The sequence below is a fragment of the Nicotiana tomentosiformis genome, chromosome 4 (assembly GCF_000390325.3).
Source record: "Nicotiana tomentosiformis chromosome 4, ASM39032v3, whole genome shotgun sequence".
Lineage (NCBI taxonomy): Eukaryota > Viridiplantae > Streptophyta > Magnoliopsida > Solanales > Solanaceae > Nicotiana > Nicotiana tomentosiformis.
The window spans coordinates 17,015,725-17,041,849 of record NC_090815.1 but is presented as its reverse complement, the minus strand read 5'-3'; the positions used below and the strand labels follow the sequence as shown (position 1 = coordinate 17,041,849).

General features: G+C 35.1%; 1 protein-coding gene and 1 long non-coding RNA gene across 2 annotated transcripts; both read left to right on the top strand.

The window, feature by feature from the left end:
• Positions 1 to 5,231: 5,231 nt before the first annotated feature.
• LOC104085802 (transcription factor TCP7-like) lies at positions 5,232 to 6,804 on the top strand. Its single transcript, XM_009589924.4, has one exon. It carries the CDS (start codon positions 5,543 to 5,545, stop codon positions 6,326 to 6,328), a length of 786 nt encoding a protein of 261 aa, XP_009588219.1. The 5' UTR covers positions 5,232 to 5,542; the 3' UTR covers positions 6,329 to 6,804.
• Positions 6,805 to 8,395: 1,591 nt separating this feature from the next.
• Positions 8,396 to 13,201, top strand: LOC104107838 (uncharacterized). The gene is made up of 19 exons (XR_011415281.1): positions 8,396 to 8,428; positions 8,545 to 8,578; positions 8,695 to 8,784; positions 8,901 to 8,934; positions 9,051 to 9,140; positions 9,257 to 9,290; positions 9,407 to 9,496; positions 9,701 to 9,734; positions 10,201 to 10,290; positions 10,407 to 10,440; positions 10,557 to 10,646; positions 10,763 to 10,796; positions 10,913 to 11,002; positions 11,119 to 11,152; positions 11,269 to 11,358; positions 11,475 to 11,564; positions 11,807 to 12,063; positions 12,180 to 12,350; positions 12,466 to 13,201. It is a non-coding gene; the product is annotated as an uncharacterized lncRNA (long non-coding RNA).
• Positions 13,202 to 26,125: the final 12,924 nt, after the last annotated feature.

The window sequence follows — 26,125 nt, the reverse complement described above, 5'->3', positions numbered from 1 at the left end:
TTAATTCCAAGGTTTTTGGGCTAAGGTTAAATTAAGAATTTTTAGTTGTATTGTGTTTCCAGGCCTATGTGAAATAGGGTGATGTGGGATCACCCCCGGGTATGTACGTGGTAAGATGGAATAATGATTTGATGGCTTGGGAACAACTCTTGGCACATTCGAGGATGACCGTATGGTTAAGTGGGGGAGAATGTAATGACCCGGCCGGTCCTTTTAGGTATTACAACCCCGTTCTCCCATTTACTGCTCTATTTATATTTTGTAGCTGTCTTATGACTTACCGGGTTAGTTGGTTCGGGTCCGTAAGGATTTCGAAGTGAAATGAGACACTTAGTCTCATAATGGAAAGCTTAAGTTGAAAAAGTCGACTGGATGTTAATTTATATATAAACGACCTCAGATTTGAATTCTGATGTTTCCAGTAGCTCAGTATGGTGATTTTGGACTTAGGAGCGTGTCCGAAAAATATTTAGGACTAGTTTCATGACATTGTGACCCCGAGAGACTGGAGAGATTGATGACTGAGTGAGGCCGAGGGCCTGATTGTAAGGATAATTATGGGATCGAGTTGCACACACAGCAGGCCATATATATATATATATATTATTATTATTATTATTATTATTATTATTATTATTATTATTATTATTATTATTATTATTATTATTATTATTATTATTATTATTATTATTATTATGTGGATCGGGGTTGCCCGCCTGCAGCAGGCCTTATAGGCTTTATTATAGCACGTGAGTTGTCCGTATGGATACAGATATTAATACTATAGCACGTGAATTGTCCGTGTAGATTATAGCGCTTGGGTTGAAGGAGCCCCTCCGAAGTCTGTACACACCCCCAGTGAGCGCATGTACCTACTGAGTGCGAGTGTTGAGTGTCGAGTGCTGAGCGATTGGGAGGACTGAGTGACTGTGAGGACTGAGTGACCGTGAGAATTGAGTGACTGGGAGGATTAAGTGAAATGATACTCTGAGAGTATGCATATGGTATTTATCACTGATTTGCATCGCATTGACATGCACACATGACATACATGCATATAGATGTATTTTTCTCATGTTGTACGGTATCACATTATTCATGACTTCTTACACCTACTGGCCTATGGGTATAATGATGCATTTTCACTGGATATCTGGAAAGAAAATAAAATATCTTATTTATTGTGAAAAGAATTTTTGGAAAAATTACTGTTTTCAACTTACGCATATTTTTGGCAACTTCGGTAAATGATTTGGATTTTTTTCACTGATGTACTTGAAAGGCAGAGTTTTTTTTCAGAAATCATGATTCAGCTGAGCATTTTATATCTGGGTTACTCCTTTTATTACTTGCTTTGTGTTGTTACAAATTGTTGTTGCTTATAGGAGTTGGACTCTGACCTTGGTACAAGCTCGTTACTACTTTCAACCTAAGGTTAGGTTTGTTACTTATTGAGTACATGTGATCGGTTGTACTCATATTACACTTCTGCACCTTGCGTGCAGATATTGGATGCTGATGTTGCTGTGATCGACGGGAGCTGGATTTGAAGACGTACCTGCGTTCTGGTTGTAGCTGCCTCTTGTTCATGGTAGCCTTAGATTTATAAAAATCTGTTTATGTACATTTCGAATAGATGGTGTATTTATTTTATACCAGCTTTGAAATTTCTAATTTTAGAAGCTCATGATTTGTTCTACCAGTCCTTGGGGAGTGAATTAGAGTTAGTTAAATATTAATTGAATCAGATTATTGTTATTGGACTTACCTAACGGGTGTGGTTAGGTGCCATCACGGCTAGTTAAATTTTGGGTCGTGACAAAATGGGACAGGATAAACGGAACGAAATGATAGGCCCATCCCATCCCGCTAACAAACGGGGTAGGACGGGATGGGACGGGACGGTTTCGCGGGCCTTAAGTCGGTCGTTCTTTTTAAAAAAAAAATTGTTTATGCATTAAGTTTGGCAACGACTAATTTTTTAACAATGACTAAGTTTTTAAAGTTTGCAACAACTAGTTTTTTGACTTATTTAATAAACTTAAACGTAATAAGTTATAAAGAAATTAGGAAACTAAGTAAAGAATTATAAAATATTAAAACAAAAGACTTGTAATGAAATATTTTAGTAATTATAATAGAGTTATAATTTATTTAATATAATTTCAAGCCATTAAGTAACTAAGTAAGAGTGTAAGCCAATTCATAAAAAATTTCAAGGCTTAGAGTCTTTTCTTTTATTAATAGAACTTTCAAATTTCACATACAAATATAATTCTTTTGAAAAGCACCTAATATACGCAGTCACCTTCTAGGAAGGGTTCTGTTTGAACTAGGCCTCTTAGTAGACAATTACAAATTATCATACTAATATTTGTAAGCTCCTATATAGTTTCGTTGTAACTTATCTATAATTTTTCTCGGACATTGTTCTGGAATTGGCAATGTTGATTGATGTTCCATGGGTTCCATGTCGTCATCGCTCCCGGTGCTAAGTATCTCATTGTATTCTTCTTCTTCTTCCCTAGTGGTTAATTTTTCAAAACCAAGATTTTCTCTTTCTAAATTAATCCAATTTCTGAATAAAACGAAAATCTCTAGGCTGTCCTTCACTAATGAATGTCTATGATCTCCGATTTGAAATCTTGCCGCGCTAAAATCACTCTCTGATGCTACTGATAGGTTGAATTTGTTTTATACTTACCAAATACAATAGAAATTTCACAAATATATCATAATATTTAAAAAAACACGTGGGATAGACGGGACAGGCGGAACGAGACGGAAATGGGATAAACGGGACGAAATGGGCATCCCGTCCCATCCCGTGTACCGTTTAACATGGGCCCATCCCGTTTATATTTAAGTGGGACGAGATATGGGACGGGAGGGGCCGTCCCGTTGGACAGCCTTAGTTGCAACTCTTTTTTTTCTTTTCTAATAGACTTTAGGGGATGTTTAGCCATGAATTTTATTCACTTTTTTTCAGAATAATTTTTTACTTTATTTCAAAATCAAAATTTCGTTATAAATTTCCAAGTTCAAAGCTTATTTACTTTTGGTAAAACATTAAAAACTCTGTTGGAACACATGCATCATTTTATTGTCCACTTTGGTAATAAAGAGAAGTTGTGCAAATTACAATGCGAGACTACTCAAGTCATTTAAAACTCAAGCCTGAACAGACCAATTATTGATCAAGTGAGAGGGAGGAAAAAGTTGTGGGACCCACCAATGACCTAACCATAAAGTAAATGAGGAAAATGAGGGGACCAATTTTAACTTGAAATTAAAATGGAAAAAATAATAGTATAGAAAAATTAACCTAAATAATCATGAACATAACCGCTTAGAATAAAAATAGAAAACGGATATATAATATAAGTACGACTCATATATGATATATGTATAATTATTTATAATTGATGTATAATTTATATATATTAATTATAAAAAATAAGTAATAAATCTAATCGATTATTTGAAAATATATTTATATAAATAAGCTTCAAAATATTTCCCTCTCTAGAGACTTTTGGTCCACAGTACGGATTAGAATGGACCCACTCTGACAACCTTTAAAGCTTAAATTCTCCCTATTTTCTTTCTTGATATGACATATGGTAGTAAGTTGTTATATGTTCCAATTACTCTATCCCTCCGTTTCAATTTATATAAACTCATTTGACTGGATATAAAGTTTAAAACAAACAAATTTTTAAATTTATAATATAAAATAAGATATATATATTTTGTATAGCTATAAATCATTACATAAAGATAAATTATTTACAAATAAAGAAAGAGGTTATTCTTTTTTAGCACGGATTAAAAAAAAATATGTTCACATAAATTAAAACGGAGGGAGTATAATACTAAAACCTTTTTATAATTAAAGTTATTTATTTTTGCATGTTTCTTTTGCAATTGGGTGATTCCGTGATTGACATATAATCTATGTTATATTAATGGGTTTAAAAAACAAAAATTTAATGCAAATGGTACTTGTGATATTAATAATTTTAACTTTATATTTAATATTTTCATTTCTTACTTAAGATGACAGATCTATTTTATCAATTTTTAAATATCTAAATTTCAAAATATTAAATTAATGTAACATAATTTAACTTCAAAAATTAATAAATTTAACTTTCAATAAACGAAAAGTATCACAGGGACAAAAGAAGTAATAAAACTAAAAGACACAAAATGAGACAGAGGGCACGGAACACTAAACAGAGAAGAGATTGAACCGTGCATCAATTTATATTGTAAAATTTCCCTCAATCTCACCTTGGAGCAAAAGTAACGTGTCTTCACGTTACTTACCGGTCATGAGTTTGAATTGTAAAACTAGTCGATAATGCTTCCATTAAGACTGTCTATATTTTATACACCGAGTTATTTTTTCCTCGATCTCACATAGGGCTGACATTTGACAATTAGACTTATTGGTTATCGACTTATAAATATACCAATTCACTAGACACATAATAAAATATTGAATGAATTAATATCAGATTAACGATTATTGGACGGTTTATCGGCTGAATCAAATAGACAATAAAAATTACATAAATAAGTAAGACATTAAACGATAGATAGATGATCCAATCACAATCACACTTTAGTACGCTATTGAAGCTCTCATTATTAATGGTAGTTTCTTCTTCTTTAATTCTTTTACAATAAATAAGCTAAAATATAAATTGGGGATCCTTAACCAGTAATAGAAGTTCAGTCAACATGAATTTTGGATATAGTTTTGCTTCAGCTATCAAGTTAAATGATTTATTTGAGCATAAAGATATCAAACTATCCAAATTTACAGTACTACCATAAAAACAAGTTATGATGACGTTAAAGTTCAAGTTGCTAAGAATTTGCTTTATAATGAGTAAAAATATAAATATAATAATTCTTAATCAGTTAACGGATTATTTGATAAGAAAATTAAGTAATCTATTCTGAATTAATAAATTATTAATTATAAAATTTCAATGTATTCATCAACTATTAATCTAATAATCCAATACTATTAAATTATTAAGTTATTTTTACGATTCGGTTAACTGTTACGGTTCAGTATTTACTACCTTAATTTTTACTCTTCACAATACTGCTACCAAACAAGAGTGAGCGCGTGAACTAAAGGGCGGGTGTAGTACATGAGCAGTAGCAATGAGCTGTGAATTTTGTGTAAGATAAGTACTAGTCCCCACCACCCATGTGCCCCTCTCCTGTCTCCACCAGTTTCTGCTTCTCAATCATTTGAGCCCTCCTCTCTCCTCTCTTCTCCCCATATTTTCAGCTTCCATTTCCTCTATTGTTGAACTCTTATCAACCATTTCTTCAACTTATTTCTCAAGTAATCCTTTTCTATTCCTTAGTTGAGGTGCAATTTTTGCTCAATTCAGCTCTATTTATCCTCCTAAGCACACATTACTCAGAATTTGGTTATCAAGTAATTTATCAAATTTGTTACTTCTTCATTGTTGGGATACAATTTGAGTATTGTTGAGCCTTTATTTTTACTTCTATGTCGACGTCAGCAGAAGGAAACGGAGCTATAATTGATCCTCATCAAAGGCAGCAACAGCAAAATCCTTCTGGGGGCGGAGGTACAAACGGCGCTTTAACAGTGAAAAAGCCGCCAGTAAAAGACCGTCATAGCAAAGTTGACGGTAGAGGAAGGCGTATAAGGATGCCAATTGTATGTGCAGCTAGGGTTTTTCAGCTCACACGTGAACTAGGTCACAAGTCTGATGGCCAAACTATTGAATGGTTGCTTCGTCAAGCTGAGCCGTCAATTATAGCTGCAACTGGTACTGGTACAATACCAGCTAGTTTTTCTACTGTATCGGTTTCAGTTCGAAGCTCATCGTCATCGATATTAACTTCATCCATTTCGGCTCCGCTTGATCATAAGCAGCCGCCATCATCACAGCCGTTGATTTCTCCTGCTCCGTTTATACTCGGGAAACGCCTCCGGCCTGATGATGAGAGCATTGAAAACGGGAATAAGGAGGATGTGGGACCTGCTGCTACGGTTGTGGGTCCCACGTCCGGGTTCTGGGCTGTTCCAGCTCGGCCAGATTTTGGCCAAATTTGGAGTTTTGCTGCGGCGCCACCAGAAATGATGGCGCCAACATCAGCAGCGTTAAGTTTGCAGAGTTCAAGATTCTTTCAGCAGCAGATGGGAGAGGCTTCAGCAGCTAGAGTGGGGAATTATTTACCCATGACTCAAGGACACCTCAATTTGCTAGCTTCTTTATCAGGTCCGCTGCAGCCTTCTTCTGGTAGAAGAGACGCCGACGGACGCTGAAGATATGGATATTATTATTATTGTTGTTGTTGTTGTTGTTAATATATCGTATAAATATGTGTTAATGTTCTAGTTTGTTCATGTTGTGTTAGATGAGAAATTGTTGTTGAATTTTGGGAGTTAGGTTCTAGTGAGTGATGAATTATCGCTAGGATTAGGTTGTTTGCTTCGTCGAATTTGTTAGCATTTAAATTCTCCAAATTTTGGGTGTTGTAGCTGTGGGAAGATAACAAGGGACACAAGTATCAGGGGATTTGCTTGTGATGAATTTGGTGGGGATTTCCACTTTTGTTGTTGTAGACCTCATAATAAGCTACTTGATCAAGTGGTTACTAGAGATAATAGGGACAAGTGTGGACTATGAAAACCTGTAGTTCCACATGAATGTTTTGTAAGGAAACCGTGGAGGTTTCCATTTAATTCAGTTATGTAATTTGTTGAAACTATCAGTTGTGAGCTAAACTTTCCTACTCAAATTTGAGTGCTATGGACTTCCATTACTGAACTTACTTTGTGTTATGTTGAATGAAATGTTTTTTACTCAATGATTGAGTTGATACCATACTGGATAAAATGAAATATTCATTTCTTGCTCTGCCCAATTCCCCCTGCCCCCACCTCCCTTTCCGAATCATTTTAAAAGCATTGCTTGATTCACTTGCGACTGATCGATCAACTGATACATAGGACACTGAGAAGTGAAATCAATAGACTGATGAATATAACTTGAACAGGATCTTGATTGATCATGTGAAATGTTGTTGAATCGAATATATAGAAATGGAGGAAATAAAATATTTTTACACTCTGAGCTTTCTTAAATTGATTATGGACCAGATAAATTTTGCTGCAGCTTGATGTCTATTCCATAAATAAATGTGCGATGAGTGCCACATGATTTTATGTTAATGATCTTCATGCTATAAATTCCTCCCTAGTACTCAGAAGATAGTGTAGTTATTAAAAATGTTACAGTGTCCTATACATTTAAGAATGACATGATGCCCTATTTTATCATGTGCTGCTTCAACTTGGAGGAGGAAAGGATCTATACTGCAGCATCTGATATTTTTTACAGCAACTGGGAGGATTCTGCTCTGCAGCATCTGAGATTAACACCTTTCAGCTTTAATTTTGCATCCGATTAGGTAAGATGTGGTTAAATTCTTTGTGCGTGTGAATTTATTTTTGAATCTTTTAAGTTTAGAAGCATATAGATAAGTTATCTGACCTCCAAAAGCGAGAGAACAAAATGATTTTGTAACATCTGGTTTGTCTTATTTCAACTTGACAAAGAGCTAGGCATGCCTGCTAGCTATCCTGGTAGGAAAACAAGAAGGTTTATGTAAGTCTGTGGAGATTTCAGCGCCTCCTTATGTTCTGATTAGTCTTATTTCGAGTTGACACAGAGCTACCTGCTAACTATCCTGGTAGGAAATCGAGGAGGTTTATGTACATCGTGGAGATTTGCAGCTCTTTTATTGTAGATTGTTTCTCTAATATAGGGTGGTTCAGGGTAGTATATCATGCTTTGTTACCTGAAGGCTCTTTTTAACAACTACTTGTCCCTAAGGTTAGTAAGATTCTTCTTTACATACTGAGATACAATTTCTAGAATGTGTTTGATTTTACTGTTTCTTTTCAAACTCTGCTAACTCTTTGAGTTGCTGAAGTTTTTAAACTATCATCCGGAGTAGCAAATGGTGCAAGACTGCATATCTGGTAGAAGCTCATAATATAAGGAATTGCTGAATCTAGAATCTTTAAGCTTTGATTGATATTCTTTTTACTTCCTACTTTACAACACAATTCATATACGCTGGGAGATCCATGGGATATTCAAAGCCAAAGGCTACTGAACCCTGTCATAACACCAGACAGATGCTTAGGAAAGGTAATGTTATTGTTCTCCACATGCCTATGATCACATTATTCGTCTTCTCTTGTGTTAGTCTTGCTGTATCTGTCTTTGTTATATTCCTAAGAAAGTATATGTTGCAATCGCGGGAGCAGGAATTTTAACTAAGCAGGGTCAAAATGTAAAGAAGTAAATCCATGAAGAAGGGGGGGGGGGGTTCAATATGTAGTGTGTATATGATGGTAGGTTATAATCTCATGTTTTAGTCGATTATTACATTCCAATTTACTGCACTTTAGTTGAGTTTAAGCTTTAATCGCTAGTATTTTGCACTAATTGTGTGTTTTATGTCTTGTAGGAGTAATTGCGAGCTATGTAGTGTGTATATGATGGTAGGCTATAATCTCATGTTTTAGTCGATTATTACATTCCAATTTACTACACTTTAGTTGAGTTTAAGCTTTAATCGCTAGTGTTTTGCACTAATTGTGTGTTTTATGCCTTGTAGGAGTGATTGCGAGCTATGTAGATGTTATGGAATGAATTCAAGTGATTTGGAGCTTTGAAGTCTGAGTAAATATGTAGTGTGTATATGATGGTAGGTTATAATCTCATGTTTTAGTCGATTATTACATTCCAATTTACTGCACTTTAGTTGAGTTTAAGCTTTAATCGCTAGTATTTTGCACTAATTGTGTGTTTTATGTCTTGTAGGAGTAATTGCGAGCTATGTAGTGTGTATATGATGGTAAGCTATAATCTCATGTTTTAGTCGATTATTACATTCCAATTTACTACACTTTAGTTGAGTTTAAGCTTTAATCGCTAGTGTTTTGCACTAATTGTGTGTTTTATGCCTTGTAGGAGTGATTGCGAGCTATGTAGATGTTATGGAATTAATTCAAGTGATTTGGAGCTTTGAAGTCTGAGTAAATATGTAGTGTGTATATGATGGTAGGCTATAATCTCATGTTTTAGTCGATTATTACATTCCAATTTATCGCACTTTAGTTGAGTTTAAGCTTTAATCGCTAGTATTTTGCACTAATTGTGTGTTTTATGTCTTGTAGGAGTGATTGCGAGCTATGTAGTGTGTATATGATGGTAGGCTATAATATCATGTTTTAGTCGATTATTACATTCCAATTTACTACACTTTAGTTGAGTTTAAGCTTTAATCGCTAGTGTTTTGCACTAATTGTGTGTTTTATGCCTTTTAGGAGTGATTGCGAGCTATGTAAATGTTATGGAATGAATTCAAGTGATTTGGAGCTTTGAAGTCTGAGTAAATATGTAGTGTGTATATGATGGTAGGTTATAATCTCACCAATTGTAAAGAAGTAAATGTCGGGGGAGGGGGGGGGGGGGGGGGGTTCAATATGTAGTGTGTATATGATGGTAGGCTATAATCTCATGTTTTAGTCGATTATTACATTCCAATTTACTGCACTTTAGTTGAGTTTAAGCTTTAATCGCTAGTGTTTTGCACTAATTGTGTGTTTTATGTTTTGTAGGAGTGATTGCGAGCTATGTAGTGTGTATATGATGGTAGGCTATAATCTCATGTTTTAGTCGATTATGATGGGAAGCTATAATCTCATGTTTTAGTCGATTATTACATTCCAATTTACTACACTTTAGTTGAGTTTAAGCTTTAATCGTTAGTGTTTTGCACTAATGGGGGGAGTTCAATATGTAGTGTGTATATGATGGTAGGCTATAATCTCATGTTTTAGTCGATTATTACATTCCAATTTACTGCACTTTAGTTGAGTTTAAGCTTTAATCGCTAGTGTTTTGCACTAATTGTGTGTTTTATGTTTTGTAGGAGTGATTGCGAGCTATGTAGTGTGTATATGATGGTAGGCTATAATCTCATGTTTTAGTCGATTATGATGGGAAGCTATAATCTCATGTTTTAGTCGATTATTACATTCCAATTTACTACACTTTAGTTGAGTTTAAGCTTTAATCGTTAGTGTTTTGCACTAATTGTGTGTTTTATGCCTTGTAGGAGTGATTGCGAGCTATGTAGATGTTATGGAATGAATTCAAGTGATTTGGAGTTTTGAAGTCTGAGTAAATATGTAGTGTGTATATGATGGTAGGTTATAATCTCATGTTTTAGTCGACTATTACATTCCAATTTACTGCACTTTAGTTGAGTTTAAGCTTTAATCGCTAGTATTTTGCACTAATTGTGTGTTTTATGTCTTGTAGGAGTGATTGCGAGATATGTAGTGTGTATATGATGGTAGGCTATAATCTCATGTTTTAGTCGATTATTACATTCCAATTTACTACACTTTAGTTGAGTTTAAGCTTTAATCGCTAGTGTTTTGCACTAATTGTGTGTTTTATGCTTAGTAGGAGTGATTGCGAGCTATGTAGATGTTATGGAATGAATTCAAGTGATTTGGAGCTTTGAAGTCTGAGTAAATATGTAGTGTGTATATGATGGTAGGTTATAATCTCATGTTTTAATCGATTATTACATTCCAATTTACTGCACTTTAGTTGAGTTTAAGCTTTAATCGCTAGTATTTTGCACTAATTATGTGTTTTATGTCTTGTAGGAGTGATTGCGAGCTATGTAGTGTGTATATGATGGTAGGCTATAATCTCATGTTTTAGTCGATTATTACATTCAAATTTACTACACTTTAGTTGAGTTTAAGCTTTAATCGCTAGTGTTTTGCACTAATTGTGTGTTTTATGCCTTTTAGGAGTGATTGCGAGCTATGTAGATGTTATGGAATGAATTCAAGTGATTTGGAGCTTTGAAGTCTGAGTAAATATGTAGTGTGTATATGATGGTAGGTTATAATCTCATGTTTTAGTCGACTATTACATTCCAATTTACTGCACTTTAGTTGAGTTTAAGCTTTAATCGCTAGTATTTTGCACTAATTGTGTGTTTTATGTCTTGTAGGAGTAATTGCGAGCTATGTAGTGTGTATATGATGGTAAGCTATAATCTCATGTTTTAGTCGATTATTACATTCCAATTTACTACACTTTAGTTGAGTTTAAGCTTTAATCGCTAGTGTTTTGCACTAATTGTGTGTTTTATGCCTTGTAGGAGTGATTGCGAGCTATGTAGATGTTATGGAATGAATTCAAGTGATTTGGAGCTTTGAAGTCTGAGTAAATATGTAGTGTGTATATGATGGTAGGTTATAATCTCATGTTTTAGTCGATTATTACATTCCAATTTACTGCACTTTAGTTGAGTTTAAGCTTTAATCGCTAGTGTTTTGCACTAATTGTGTGTTTTATGCCTTTTAGGAGTGATTGCGAGCTATGTAGATGTTATGGAATGAATTCAAGTGATTTGGAGTTTTGAAGTCTGAGTAAATATGTAGTGTGTATATGATGGTAGGTTATAATCTCATGTTTTAGTCGACTATTACATTCCAATTTACTGCACTTTAGTTGAGTTTAAGCTTTAATCGCTAGTATTTTGCACTAATTGTGTGTGAGCTATGTAGTGTGTATATGATGGTAAGCTATAATCTCATGTTTTAGTCGATTATTACATTCCAATTTACTACACTTTAGTTGAGTTTAAGCTTTAATCGCTAGTGTTTTGCACTAATTGTGTGTTTTATGCCTTGTAGGAGTGATTGCGAGCTATGTAGATGTTATGGAATTAATTCAAGTGATTTGGAGCTTTGAAGTCTGAGTAAATATGTAGTGTGTATATGATGGTAGGTTATAATCTCATGTTTTAGTCGATTATTACATTCCAATTTACTGCACTTTAGTTGAGTTTTATGCCTTGTAGGAGTGATTGCGAGCTATGTAGATGTTATGGAATTAATTCAAGTGATTTGGAGTTTTGAAGTCTGAGTAACTATGTAGTGTGTATATGATGGTAGGCTATAATCTCATGTTTTAGTCGATTATTACATTCCAATTTATCGCACTTTAGTTGAGTTTAAGTTTTAATCGCTAGTGTTTTGCACTAATTGTGTGTTTTATGTCTTGTAGGAGTGATTGCGAGTTATGTAGTGTGTATATGATGGTAGAAGCCCAAGGAATTAAGCCGGGATCGTGTTCGGGGATCAACGGATGATATTGGAACGAAACGAAGAATCGAGCATGCATATTGCGCAGTGTCTAGTAATATGCACATATGTAGTGTGTAGTGTGTATATGATGGTAGGCTATAATCTCATGTTTTAGTCGATTATTACATTCCAATTTACTACACTTTAGTTGAGTTTAAGCTTTAATCGTTAGTGTTTTGAACTAATTGTGTGTTTATGCCTTGTAGGAGTGATTGCGAGCTATGTAGATGTTATGGAATAAATTCAAGTGATTTGTAGCTTTGAAGTCTGAGTAAAAGTCCAAGAAATTAAGCTGGGATCGTGTTCGGGGATCAACGGATGATATTGGAACGAAACGAAGAATCGAGCAGTCATATTGCGAAGTGTCTAGTAATATGCACATAACCTTTCGCTTGAAACTCCATTTGGGACCCACGATATATTGTTGGAAATCTAATTTAAAGGGCTACAACTTTCACGTTTTACGTTTTTTCAAATTCCCAATATAACAGGGTGAAAAGTGCGCGTCCGCGCACTGATCGCGTATATGTGGCAGAACTGTGTGAAAAGTGCGCGGACACATTTCTAAGTGCGCGGCCGCGCACGTCCTGTCCGGGAAAAGTGTCATTTTTCGCGTAGGAGAAGGTGTATGTGTTTGGTCACGACCCTACTTGGTATATATACATGGAAAAACGGTATTTTGATGACTTTTGACACATCTAAGACCTAAGGAGGCTAAAGAGAAGTTGGAGAAGCAAGAGCACAAAGATTTCATCATTCAATCCTTACTCAAGACAAGAGTTTGGATTGTTTTATGTGTTTCTTTGACTTAAACATTTTATTGATGAATTACTCCATATCCATGGAGTAGTTCTCTTTGTGTTTTATGAATTTGGTGTATTGATACTTGTTTGTGAATAATTAACTCTAGTTTTATGTATTGAATCATTTTAGATGTTTTAACCGTTGCATCTATATTCACTAGTTCATGTAATCAAGAGAGGCATAACTTGTGATTTTTTTACATTCTATCTTGTTAGTTGAATTCAATTGATTCTTCTTCGTAATCGAAAGAGGCTAGTTGAATTGTTGATTAAACTTAGTTAGGAGGATAATCGAGAGAGGCTCTCCTAAAGACCAATCCACTACGGATTCGTGCATATCTTCACGTGCTTAAAATTAGTTCATCTTGTGAGTTTGAAACTTAATCGAGAGAGGAGTTTCTACTAAACAATTGAATTCTAGAGACTCACTTGAACATTATAAGTGAATTAACTAGAGTTAGATCTCAAACACTTGTCTTGCATCTATCCTATCAACCCTATCTTCTCCCAATTAATAACCTTCTTTGCTCATTACTTGCGTAGATTGTCATTAGCCAATAATTTAGTGTAACGATCCGGCCAGTCATTCTGAGAGTTTTAGCCCCGTTTTCCCCATTTCTGCTTCTTTATAAGTTGTTCAGCGGTGTTGAGTTGTATCGAGTTGGTAGGTTTGAGTTCGGAGTAGTTTTGGAGTGAAATGAGACACTTAGTCCTTAGTTAGAAAGCTAAGTTAGAAAAGTCAACGGGAAGTTAGAGTAGGTTCGTAGTGTCATTTGTGACGTGTGTGAAAAATTTGAGGTCATTTGGACGTGGTTTGATAAGTTTCGGCGTCGTTGGCGAATTTTGGAAGTTTAGAAGTTCTTAGACTTGAATTCGAGGTTGATTTGGTGTTGTTTTGGGTGTTCAGGAGGTTCGACTAAGTTCAGGTAGTGATATATGACTTGTTGGAATTATTGGTTGAGGTTCCAAGGGTCTCGGGTGAGTTTCGGATAGGTTGGGTTGTGTTGCGCTTGTTTTTCTTATGTTTCGATGCCGTTTCTTCAAGCATAAATTATATCATATTGAACAAACGAGTTCCGATTTCTTTTTTGATTGAAGAATTAGATCTGTATTGTAATTACGGACCCGTATCAAAAAGAATCGTCGAATTTGGACATCGTATGAGGATTTTATGGTCATTTTACTAAGAATTAGGTTGCTAGATTTTTCAGATTAATTACGAAATTGCCACTGACGGCGTATTTAAAAATCTGCACTATTTGTAAATATTGAAACCAACATATCTCCTTCATTAAAAGGTCAAATTTAGTGATTCAAAAGACTAACTGGACTAGAATTTCACAAGAAATCTATTGGGGGCATAAAAAGCGAGTTTCAGGATCGTTTGGCATGAGAAACAAGGCAGAATAGCTGGCAGAAAAATATATAAAACAAGACTTTGTTCATTCGGTCATATTTTGAGTTGGGGAGCTCGGATTGGGGCGATTTTGGAGGCGATTTTTACCATAGGGATTAGGGTAAGTGTTCTATACTCGGTTTTGGTTATATTGCATGAATCCATCTTCGTTTTTGGGATTTGATTGATGATTTCAAAGTGAAATTGAGGGAGTTAGGACTTGAGTTTTGGAGAGTTTTAGGTAGGGATTTGAGGACCAAACGGAGTCCGATTTTGATAAATTTTATATGGTTAGACTCGGGAGAGGACGAGAGTTTTGATTCTGCCATTATTGATTGGTTCTGAGACGTGGGCCCGGGGGCCGGGTTTTGGCCGGTTTTGGATTTTGGCATATTTTGTAGTTTTTATTGTGGAATTCGATTCGTTAGCCTATGTTGATGGTATTAATCTGATTATGGTTAGATTTGGAGCTTTTGGAGACCGAGTCCAGAGACGCGGGCATCCCGGAGTAAGATTTTACGCTGTTAAGGTAAGTAACAGTTTTAACTCTGGCCTTGAGGGTATAAACCCGGAGAATTTGATATCATATGATTGTTTGGAGATGATGTCCACGCTAGGTGACGGGTGTGTGGGGGTATACCTAGAGGGATTGAGACTTGGTCCGTACCGTGAGGCTGTGAGGCCTAATAACCATTATCTGTGTTTATGCATTTACTTGTTGGTGAACTTGTCTGTCTTCACGTTAGAGATCATGTTTAGGCTTCATTCATGCTCACGTTATTTGTACTCAGTCATAGAAATTATTGTACATGTTTACCTCAGTCTCTATTATTTTGCTGATATGTTGTGATACTTGATGTGGGCCGTGTCCCCTTATTTGTGGTGCATTGTGAGGTTGAAGAGGTACATGACTAAGTGAGGCCGAAGGCCTGGTTGTGAGGATATTAATACCATAGCCCGTGATTTGTCCGCGTAGCACTTGAGCTGACCATGCGGGTCCATGTATTGATACCATAGCGCATGAGTTGACCGTGCGGATCCAGGGATTGATATTATGGCATGTGAGTTATCCGTGAAATATGTGAGTTTTCTGTGCTTAGCGCTTGGGCTTTGGGAGACCCTCTAGAGTCTGTACACACCCCCAGTGGGCGCAGGTACCTATTGAGTGTTGAGTGTTGAGTGCGAGTGCCGAGAGTCGAGTGCTGAGTGATGGAGTGACATTGCTGTGAGGATTCATTGCTTTTGTTGTTGCTGTATTTTACCCATTAATTACTTTGTAGCATTTATTGAGTTGATGGAATTTACCTACTTATTTCTGTTTATTTTAAATTGTGATAAAGAAATAATTGAAATGTTCTACTTATCTCGTCACTACTTCTAAGTTCCTTAGTTATTTATGTTACTACTGAGTCGGTTGTACTCATACTACACCCTACACTTTATGTGCAGATCCGGGTGAGTTAGAGCGCGACGATCGTTGAGTTCAGGCCAACTATCGTTGGAGACTGCAAGATAGCTGCTAGCGTCTGCAGGACCTTATTACTCCTTTTATCATTTCTTCTTTTGGACTGTATTGTCAGTTAGACAGTTTTATTTTTTAGTTCAAAGATTTAGACGCTCATGACTTAGTGACACCCCGATGTTTGGGGCTCGTTTCCGTATTTTCTATAATTATATTTAGAGTTGATTTAGTTTATGAAAAATTCAAATGTTGGAAATGTTTTATTAAATTCTTATAATCGATTTAGTAGTAATATTTTGGGAAATAGGTTTGCCTTGTAACACGATAGGCGCCATCACGACCATGGTTAGATTTTGGGTTGTGACAAGTTGGTATCAAAGCCTAGGTTACATAAGTCTCACGAGTCATGAGCGGGTTTAGTAGAGTCTTGCGGATCGGTACGGAGACGTCTGTACTTATCTTCGAGAGACTGCAGAACCTTTAGGAAAACTTCACCTTCTTGAATTCTTATCGTGCTGTATTGATTGAGCTTAAAGTGTAACCCTTTGAATTCCTTCCACGCATTCGCATGCGCACATGAGCGCTCAGTATCGGTTGTGCATCGACGGATTGTGATTCCCTGGATGAGGTGCGAGGGGAGATTTCTGTGTGTTGATGTTTGGCCAGTCTGGAGGACTTGAGGCCGGGTTTTGACTGTAGCTTGAGCACTGAGGTATTGATTGTGTGAGCGCGTTCTTGTGGACTTATATGTCAAATAGTGTCCCTATTAGTGGAAATGATGGCTTTTGGAACAACTCTTGAAAAGTTCGAGGACGAACGTTTGTTTAAGAGGGGGAGGATGTAACGACCCGGCCAGTCGTTCCGAGAGTTTTAACCCCGTTTTCCCCATTTCTCCTTCTTTATAAGTTGTTCAGCGGTGTTGAGTTGTATCGAGTTGGTAGGTTTGGGTCCAGAGTAGTTTTGGAGTGAAATGGGACACTTAATCCCTTAGTTAGAAAGCTAAGTTAGAAAAGTCAACCGGAGGTTGAAATAGGTTCGTAATGTCATTTGTGACATGTGTGCAAAATTTGAGGTCATTTAGACGTGGTTTGATAAGTTTCGGCGTCGTTGGCAAATTTTGGAAGTTTAGAAGTTCTTAGTCTTGAATTCGAGGTTGATTTGGTGTTTTGGGTGTTCTAGAGGTTCGACTAAGTTCAGGTAGTGATATATGACTTGTTGGAATTATTGGTTGAGGTACCGAGAGCCACAGGTGAGTTTCAGATAGGTTTGGGTTGTGTTGCGCTCATTTTTTTTTATGTTTCGACGTCGTTTCTTCAAGCATAAATGATATCATATTGAACAAATGAGCTCTGATTTCTTTTTTGATTGAAGTATTAGATCCGTATCGTAATTATGGACTCGTATAAAAAAGAATCGTCGAATTTGGACATCGTATGAGAATTTTGTGGATATTTTACTAAGAATTAGGTTGCTAAATTTTTCAGATTAATTACGAAGTTGCCACTGACGGCATATTTAAAAATCCGCACTATTTGCAAATATTGAAACCAACATATCTCCTTCATTATAAGGTCAAATTGAGTGATTCAAAAGACTAAATTGACTAGAATTTCACAAGGAATCCATTGGAGGCATAAAAAGTGAGTGTCGGGATCGTTTGGCATGAGAAACGAGGCAGAATAGCTGGCAGAAAAATATATAAAATAATAGTTTGTTTATTCGGTCATATTTTGAGTTGGGGAGCTCGGATTGGGGCGATTTTGGAGGCGCTTTTCACCATAGGGATTAGGGTAAGTATTCTCTACTCGGTTTAGGTTATATTTTATGAATCCATCTTCGTTTTGATTGATGATTTCAAAGTGAAATTGAGGGAGATAGGGCTTGAGTTTTAGAGAGTTTTAGGTAGGGATTTGAGGGACCAAACGGAGTCTGATTTTGATAAATTTTATATGATTAGACTCGGGAGAGGACGAAAGTTTTGATTCTTCCATTGTTGACTGGTTCCGAGACATGGGCCCACGGCCCAGGTTTTGGCCGATTTCAGAATTTTGGCATATTTTGTAGTTTTTATTGTGGAATTCGATTCGTTAGCCTATGTTGATGGTATTAATATGATTATGGTTAGATTTGGAGCTTTTGGAGACCGAGTCCAGAGATGAGGGCATCCCGGAGTAGGATTTTACGCTGTTAAGGTAAGTAACAGTTTTAACTCCGGCCTTGAGGGTTTAAACCCGAAGAATTTGATATCATATGATTGTTTGGAGGTGATTCCCACGCTAGGTGACGGGCGTGTGTGTGTATACCTCGAGAAATTGAGACTTTGTCCGTCCCGTGAGGCTGTGAGGCCTAATAACCATTATCTGTGTTTATGCATTTACTTGTTGGTGAACTTGTCTGCCTTCACGTTAGAGATCATGTTTAGGCTTCATTCATGCTCACATTATTTGTACTCATTCATAGAAATTATTGTACATGTTTACCTCAGTCTCTATTATTTTGCTGATATATTGTGATACTTGATGTGGGTTGTGTCCCCTTATTTGTGGTGCATTGTGAGGCTGGAGAGGTACATGACTGAGTGAGGTCAAGGGCCTGGTTGTGAGGATATTAATACCATAGCGCGTGAGCTATCCGCGTAGCTCGTGAGCTGACCGTGCGGGTCCAGGTATTGATACCATAGCGCGTGGGTTGTCCGCGTAGCATGTGAATTGACCGTGCGGATCCAGGGATTGATATTATGGCACGTGCGTTGCCCGTGCAACGCGTGAGTTATCCGTGCTTAGCATTTGGGTTTTGGGAGCCCCTCCGGAGTCTGTACACACCCCTAGTGAGCGCATGTACCTATTGAGTGTTGAATGTTGAGTGTTGAGTACGAGTGTCGAGAGTCGAGTGCTGAGTGATAGAGTGACATTGTTGTGAGGATTCATTACTTTTGTTGTTGCTGCATTTTGCCTGTTAATTTCTTTGTAGCATTTATTGAGTTGATGGAATTTACCTGTTTATTCTTGTTTATTTTAAATTGTGATAAAGAAATAATTGAATTGTTCTACTTAGCTCGTCATTACTACTCAGTTCCTTAGTTATTTATGTTACTACTGAGTCGGTTGTACTCATACTATACCCTGCACTTTATGTGCAGATCCAGGTGAGTTAGAGCGCAGCGATCGTTGAGTTCAGGCCGGCTATCGTTGGAGATTGCAAGGTAGCTGCTAGTGTCTGCCAAACCTTGTTACTCCTTTTATTATTTCTTCTTTTGGATTGTATTGACAGTTAGACAGTTTTATTTCTTAGTTCATAGATTTAGACGCTCATGACTTAGTGACACCCCGATGTTTGGGGCTCGTTTCCGTATTTTCTATAATTATATTTATAGTTGATTTAGTTTATGAAAAATTCAAATGTTGGAAATATTTTATTAAATTCTTATAATCGATTTAGTAGTAATATTTTGGGAAATAGGTTTGCCTTGTAACACGATAGGCACCATCACGATCATGGTTAGATTTTGGGTCGTGACATTTAGATTCTTAGTTAATTTTAGTATTAATTACAAAACTCTCAATTGTTGATCATCTTAGATAGTAATCTAGCTACAAACTATGATAATACTGTTTAAATTCAATCCCTGTGGATATGATAATTTTCTGTACTATTTTCGGTGTTTTTAGCTGGTCAGTATACGTACTTTTTTTAAACTTGATGAAGGGGTGTCTTGAAACCCCTTGAATACATGTTGTTCAGCCACTGCAAGGGAGCAGTCATGCCATTTCCGCATTATAAGACAGGGTTTGGCTTTGGGCTGTACTTACTCTATGACCTGCTTGTTTCCTGATCTCCTTTGAATTTGGAACAAGTTTAAGATGTTACTCTTACTAATATAGTGTTTTGTTATGATTCACATATGGAATTTCAATTTTAGTTGTCAAATCAACTATTAGTTGGTAGTCTAGTTTACCAGAATTAGATTTTTCCTCACTGCAGGAAGATAAGAATGTATCTGCAATCAGTATCATATAAGCCTTGATCACATAATTATGTGTGTTTGGTCTCATATGAAGTTGCTTGCTTCAGTACAGAGGCGGATCTAAGATTTAAACTTTATAGGTTTAACTTTTAAGATTTTTAATATTGAACCTATTATATTTTTAAAGGTATGAGTTCATATCTACTATTTTTACAATTTTATCAAATTTTTAAATTTTTACTTCACGTCGAAAGTTATGAGTTTGATTAAATCTGTCATTACCACACTACATCCGCCTCCGGCTTCAAAGAGAGTTTTTCATTTCATGAGACGGCATAAAACATGGTCAAGACCTTGTGAGACTTTGTTATTTGGGAAACAATGGAGCTTTTTCTTTCTCAACTCTCCGTGGAAAGGCTGCCTTTTCGTCTCCTATCTTTGGCTCAATGTACAAAAGAAGTCGAATTGCTGATTTGTTCATTGGTCTGCATCTGTCCATGCTACGCACCTAATACCAGATCTACTCATTCCAATACACTGTATTATTTTAAAAAACTTGATGTTGTACTTGAATATTCATTCACGTGTTTTTCATTTTTTTCTCCACTACAATATTTTGTTGGTTTCTTATCACATGATTTTTCTTAGTTGACTTTAGAGGCAGAGCCAAGACTTGAACCTAATAGGTTTGAGATTCTATTTTTTTTAAGTTATTGAGTTCTAAATTAATAATTTATACATATTCAATGAGTTTTAAGATAAATAAAAAGTATAGTATGGATCAAAACTACTGATTTCGATCAAACCCGCGTCCGAAACTCTAGCTCCGCCCTGACTGACTGTATTTCTTAGATTAACTTGACCTCTTAAGTTCATCATAGTATGTTATTGAATAGTTCGACATATGTAAGACTCCCACTTCCCCCGGATCTTTGGAATGTTGGAATTGATGAGATGTGTGCAATTTGGAGATTCAGGTCATCTTAGCAGTTCACTAGGTAAATGTGATGATAACATAAGCACTTTCAGGTTTTTCTTTGTCATAGTTTGTTGGTAAAAATATAATTACAGTTGAAAAATAAGATGGAGAAAACTAAATCAATATTTTTCAGGTTGATGCGCGAATATTTCGGTCTCTTTAACGAGATTCAAATCCATTGCGGTAGCATCTTCACCGGTCCAACAGTAATACTCTTGAATTGTTTCCCCCATGATACAATAACTCGATCGCGTTGTGTGACTCGAACAAACTCTGGACAAATTATTGAGTCCCAAGCTCCATCAAAATGAACACCTTCCTTCCTGCAACAGAAATAATATTCTCTTTTGTCGAGAATAAGTCGGAGACTTAGATTTTCTCCTTCTCTTAACTCTCTTTTTCATTACACCAAGTTTACTTTTTTTCATACACACTACCAAATTTTTCCATACCAAATACAAGGAAGAAATATCACTATTTATAAGTGTAGAAACTCTTCCATAAAATAAATAATAAGGTAGTGGGATAATAAAGTTATAGAACACGATTGGTGGTTACAAAATTTAGCCTTTAGTGGGTAATTAGCGGTAGATCATGGCATTAGTGATTTCATGAGTTAGTGTTACACCAATGTAATGATCACTGTCTTGCCAATTTATAACCACTATCTCACAAGAAATAACACACTTTAATATTATAATTTTAATATTAAAATGCACTAACACCAACATTCTCCCACTCATTTTAATATTAAAATAAGAGAGTTTACCAGTTGAAGGGAGACTATTATGCATAATGAATGTGTGCTCTGCATTGAACCTCCACTTAGTAAAACAACAATCTACTCCAGAGTCAGTAGTGGTCTCAGACTTGAACTATGACTACTTTAGGAAAATAAAGTATCACTGCTTACACATAATAATTAAGGTGTTGACAAGAGCTTTATTAGCCAGCACATTACGACTTTGTGCTATCTCAGTTTTCATGAGTGTTTTTGAGAATAAGCCCAATTCTCATAGGAAGCGGCCTACTTCCACACTCATATAGGTGAAATCCGTCAAGGGTGCTCCTGTTACACTAACACCCCACTCTTACGAGCTATAGAATTTCATTAAGAGTTAATAAAAACTCAACCTCGCAAAACGTTACTGGATAAATATACTCATACCATATGGACAGAAATAATAATAAATTTAATAGTACATTTCATAACAAGTCACCATATGATTCGTTCTTGCCATTGAACATGGTTATAGGATCTCTAGTCCCTAGGTTAGGTTTCCTCGTAAGTGACTTATGAGTTTATGAGCTTCAATCTCATCCCCCTCGATGCACTCCAGACCATTTCTCTTGCCAAGACCTTGGTTAGTGGATCTGCAAAATTATTACTTAATCAACATCAATATTACTACTTTTCAAATATCACACAATATTGTGTTTTCTTCTTATAGGTCTGGATTTACCGTTGCAATAACGGTTTTATACTTTACCAATAGCAGTGGCGCTATCACAGTAAATTAAAATAGGAGGAATTGATTTTTCAAATTAAAAAATTTGAAATAATAAATCTCTCAACCAATTCGCTTCCTCACTAGCTGAAGTTAAAGCAATTAGCTCACCCTCCATAGTAAAGTTAACAATTATTGTTTGTTTTTTTTAATTTTCAATAAATAGCACCATCTCTCAAAGATAAAGTGTTTCAATCTGGATCAGAAAATCCTTCGAGTGCAACATGATATTTTTTTATAAAACAAGCCATAGATTTTTGTACCAAGTAAATACTCATAACTCTTGTTATGGCATGTCAATGTTTATTACCTGGCTTGCTTGTAAACCTGCTAAACACTCCTACTGCGTATGCAATATCAGGACGAGTGCAATTAGTCACATATATCAAGCTTCCAATTAAGCTTAGCATATTCCTTTTGATTTATCACATCATTGTCATTTTGTACAGGAAATAAATGAACGCTTGAATCAAAAGGAGTTACAACATGTTTGCAATCAATAAAATTATATTTTTTTAAAAAAATCTTAACATAATGTGACTGGTCAAGGAAATATTCATCACATGTTCTAGTAATATTTAGGGAGAATTACACAAAAATATAGTCAACCCATATACATTGCAGCAGAATAACCCAGTTACAACTTTGCAAATCTGTAGCCTATTAACAATAGGCCAAAGTTCGAAAAATAAGCATTTTTTAAATCTTCAAGCACAAAAATTTGGTGATTTTTATTCTTCTTCCCTAAGCTTGTATATATTTCTATTCCAACTACAAAAAATTCAAATTCATGTATAATGCAACTTGAAAACCTTAAATTTTCTTCTTTTCCAAGTTCCAAATAGCATAAATAAAAAATAAAAATTAAAAAACTTATTGCACGTTCATGATTTGGCAAATAAATTAACAAGAAAAGTCGATTTATACATAGACTGAACATATAAAATTTTAATTTTAGATTTAACTGCACAAGTGCATTACATGTATAATGATGTATAACTTTGTATAAACTTATATATACAATCTCTAATAATGTATATAAAAAAAAAGATAAAGAAGAAAAAAAAAGTGCCAAACATCCATGGGGGATTTGCAGTCGTACCCTATATATGTGTTACCTTTTAACCTGTACCCTATGTTTTAAAATTATTGATTTGGTAGTCATCTCACAAAAAATCCGTAATAATATGACAATTACACCCCTCACAAAAGATATAAAACAATCTCCTCCTCTCCTCTCAGCAACTTTATAAAAAAATCAGAAATTTGTCCAGATTCATCTTCAGAGTCACACTTGCATGAAGTTGTTTCACCTTGAAGCTAAAACTTCATGCTAATGTAGCATGAAATTGTTTCATGTTGAAGCTAAAATTTCATGCTAATGCATGCTGAAGTTATTTATCATACAGTCTATAGTTTTGTCATGAATTTTATCCAAAACTTCTGTCTAAACATGCTGAAGTTATTTAGTTCATTTGCTAAAATTTCAGACTAAACATGCTGAAGTTATTTAGTTCATTTGCTAAAATTTCAGACTAAACATGCTTAAGTTATTTAGTTCATTTGCTAAAATTTCAGACTAAACATGCTTAAGTTATTTAGTTTATTTACTAAAACTTCAGACTAAACATGCTTAAATTTTTTAGTTCATTTGCTAAAACTTCAGACTAAATATGCTTAAGTTTTTATCTTGTAGTATGTAATTTTCTAATGAGTTTTTGCTAATACATGCTGAAGTTATTTAGTTCATTTGCTAAAATTTCAGACAAAACATGCTGAAGTTATTTAGTTCATTTGCTAAAATTTCAGACTAAACATGCTGAAATTTTTTAGTTCATTTGCTAAAATTTCAGACTAAACATGCTTAAGTTTTTGTCTTGCAGTATGTAATTTGCTAAAGAGTTTTTGTTAATTCATGCTGAAGTTTTTTTAGTTCATTTGCTAAAATTTCATACCAAAACATGCTGAAATTTTGTAACGTAGTCTACAGTTTTGTCCTGAGTTTTATCCGAAACTTCAGTCAAAACAAGTTGAAGTTTTGTAGTTTATTTGCTAAAACTTCAGCCTAAACATGCTTAAATTTTTGTCCTGCAGTTTGTCAATAGTCTTTTATTAAAAAGGGTAAAATCATCTTTTTAAAATATTTTTAACAAAAAAATAAGTACGGATGCAAACGGAAAAATAAAATGGGTATAAGTTAAAAAGGGGCGACCAAATAGGGCGCCCATGCAATTTTTACAACATCCATGGATGCCTATTATACACGTACAATGTATATACACACACTTATACATTAAAAATATAGATAATTTATACAACATTGTACGCAGTTATACACACTTATACATATTTATACAATATTATATAAGTGTGTATAAACACTACCTATACAAATTTACACTAGAAAACGCCTTCTGTCCATCACCACATTACAGTTTTCGGTGTTTGCTGATGTTGAATTTTTCCGGCGAGGTTTTGACATTCAAATCTAGGCTTCACCAATAGCAAATGATGAAACAAAAACTAAGAGAAATAAGAAAATATGAGACGAGGTCGCCAGAGATGCTCTTTTAGGCAAGATCTGATAGTTTTTGGACTGATATGCCAATTTTATTGTAGTTCCTTAACCTCCTTTTGTCAATTAACTCAAAAATCGAAATCTAATTGACATAGAATGCAAGGATTAAATATTCACTGTGCACATATGTTTAGAGCACAAAAATTACTAAAATAATACAGTACTTGTTTTTGTTTCTTCACTTGAGTGCTCAAAAGCAATTATCACGAGTGTGTACAAAAAAAATCTGTAATTTTTAGGGAGAACGAAGAGAGAGGCGAGTGAAGAGAGATTGAGTATGCTGGGAAAGAAGAAAGAAGAAAAGAAAAAATCCCTAGAAGTATGTCTTTAATAATGGGCTAAAGAGTGCAAAGTTTCTTTCAAATTATATACAACCTGGGCCAAATCGGGTAAAGACTTCAAACCTAGGCCATTTTTAGTTGGGCTGCTGGGCCAAGTGATTAGATCCATAATTCTTTCTAATTTTTATTCCAAGAATGAAATTTGCCTCACCCAAATCTTTCATATCAAAATGGCTAATAAGAATACTTTTAGTTTCTCCAATAACATTCATGTTAAAGCAAAATATTAATAAATCATCAATATAGAGGCAAATAATAATATGTGAATTATTCCAAGACTTATGATAGATGCACTTATCACACTTTTTGATTTAATCAACTTTCACTCATGCATGAATATTCAGATTTTTCATGCAAGTATTTTTTATTTCTTTTACCCCAATTATTTCTAGAATTATAAAAATTTATTTTTCATGAAAAAACATATTACATATTCATGAAAAATATAAGTTAAAAAGTTTATACCTTTCCCCCGCCCGAGTTAAGCGAATAGAAATATACTTTACCCTACCATCTCTTAAAGAGTAAACTTCTACCTTGATATCTGCTATTTTTTTAACTGCATAAAAAAATAGAATCTCCTTAAAATTGTTAGTGAAAATACAATTACAGTTGAAAAATAAGATGAAGAAAAGTAAATAAATATTCTTCAGGCTGAGGCGCGGATATCTCTTTCTCTTTAAGGAGATTCAAGTACACTGCGGTAGCATCTTCACCGATCTAGCAGTAATACTCTTGACTTGTCTCCCCCAGGATACGACAATCTGATCACGTCGTATGACTCGAATAAACTCTGGACAAGTTGTTGAGTCCAAAGCTCCAACAAAATGAACAC

Bases quoted from the DNA above. Each gene is read 5' to 3' on its own strand.
- LOC104085802 (XM_009589924.4), top strand. From the start codon at position 5,543: ATGTCGACGTCAGCAGAAGGAAACGGAGCTATAATTGATCCTCATCAA.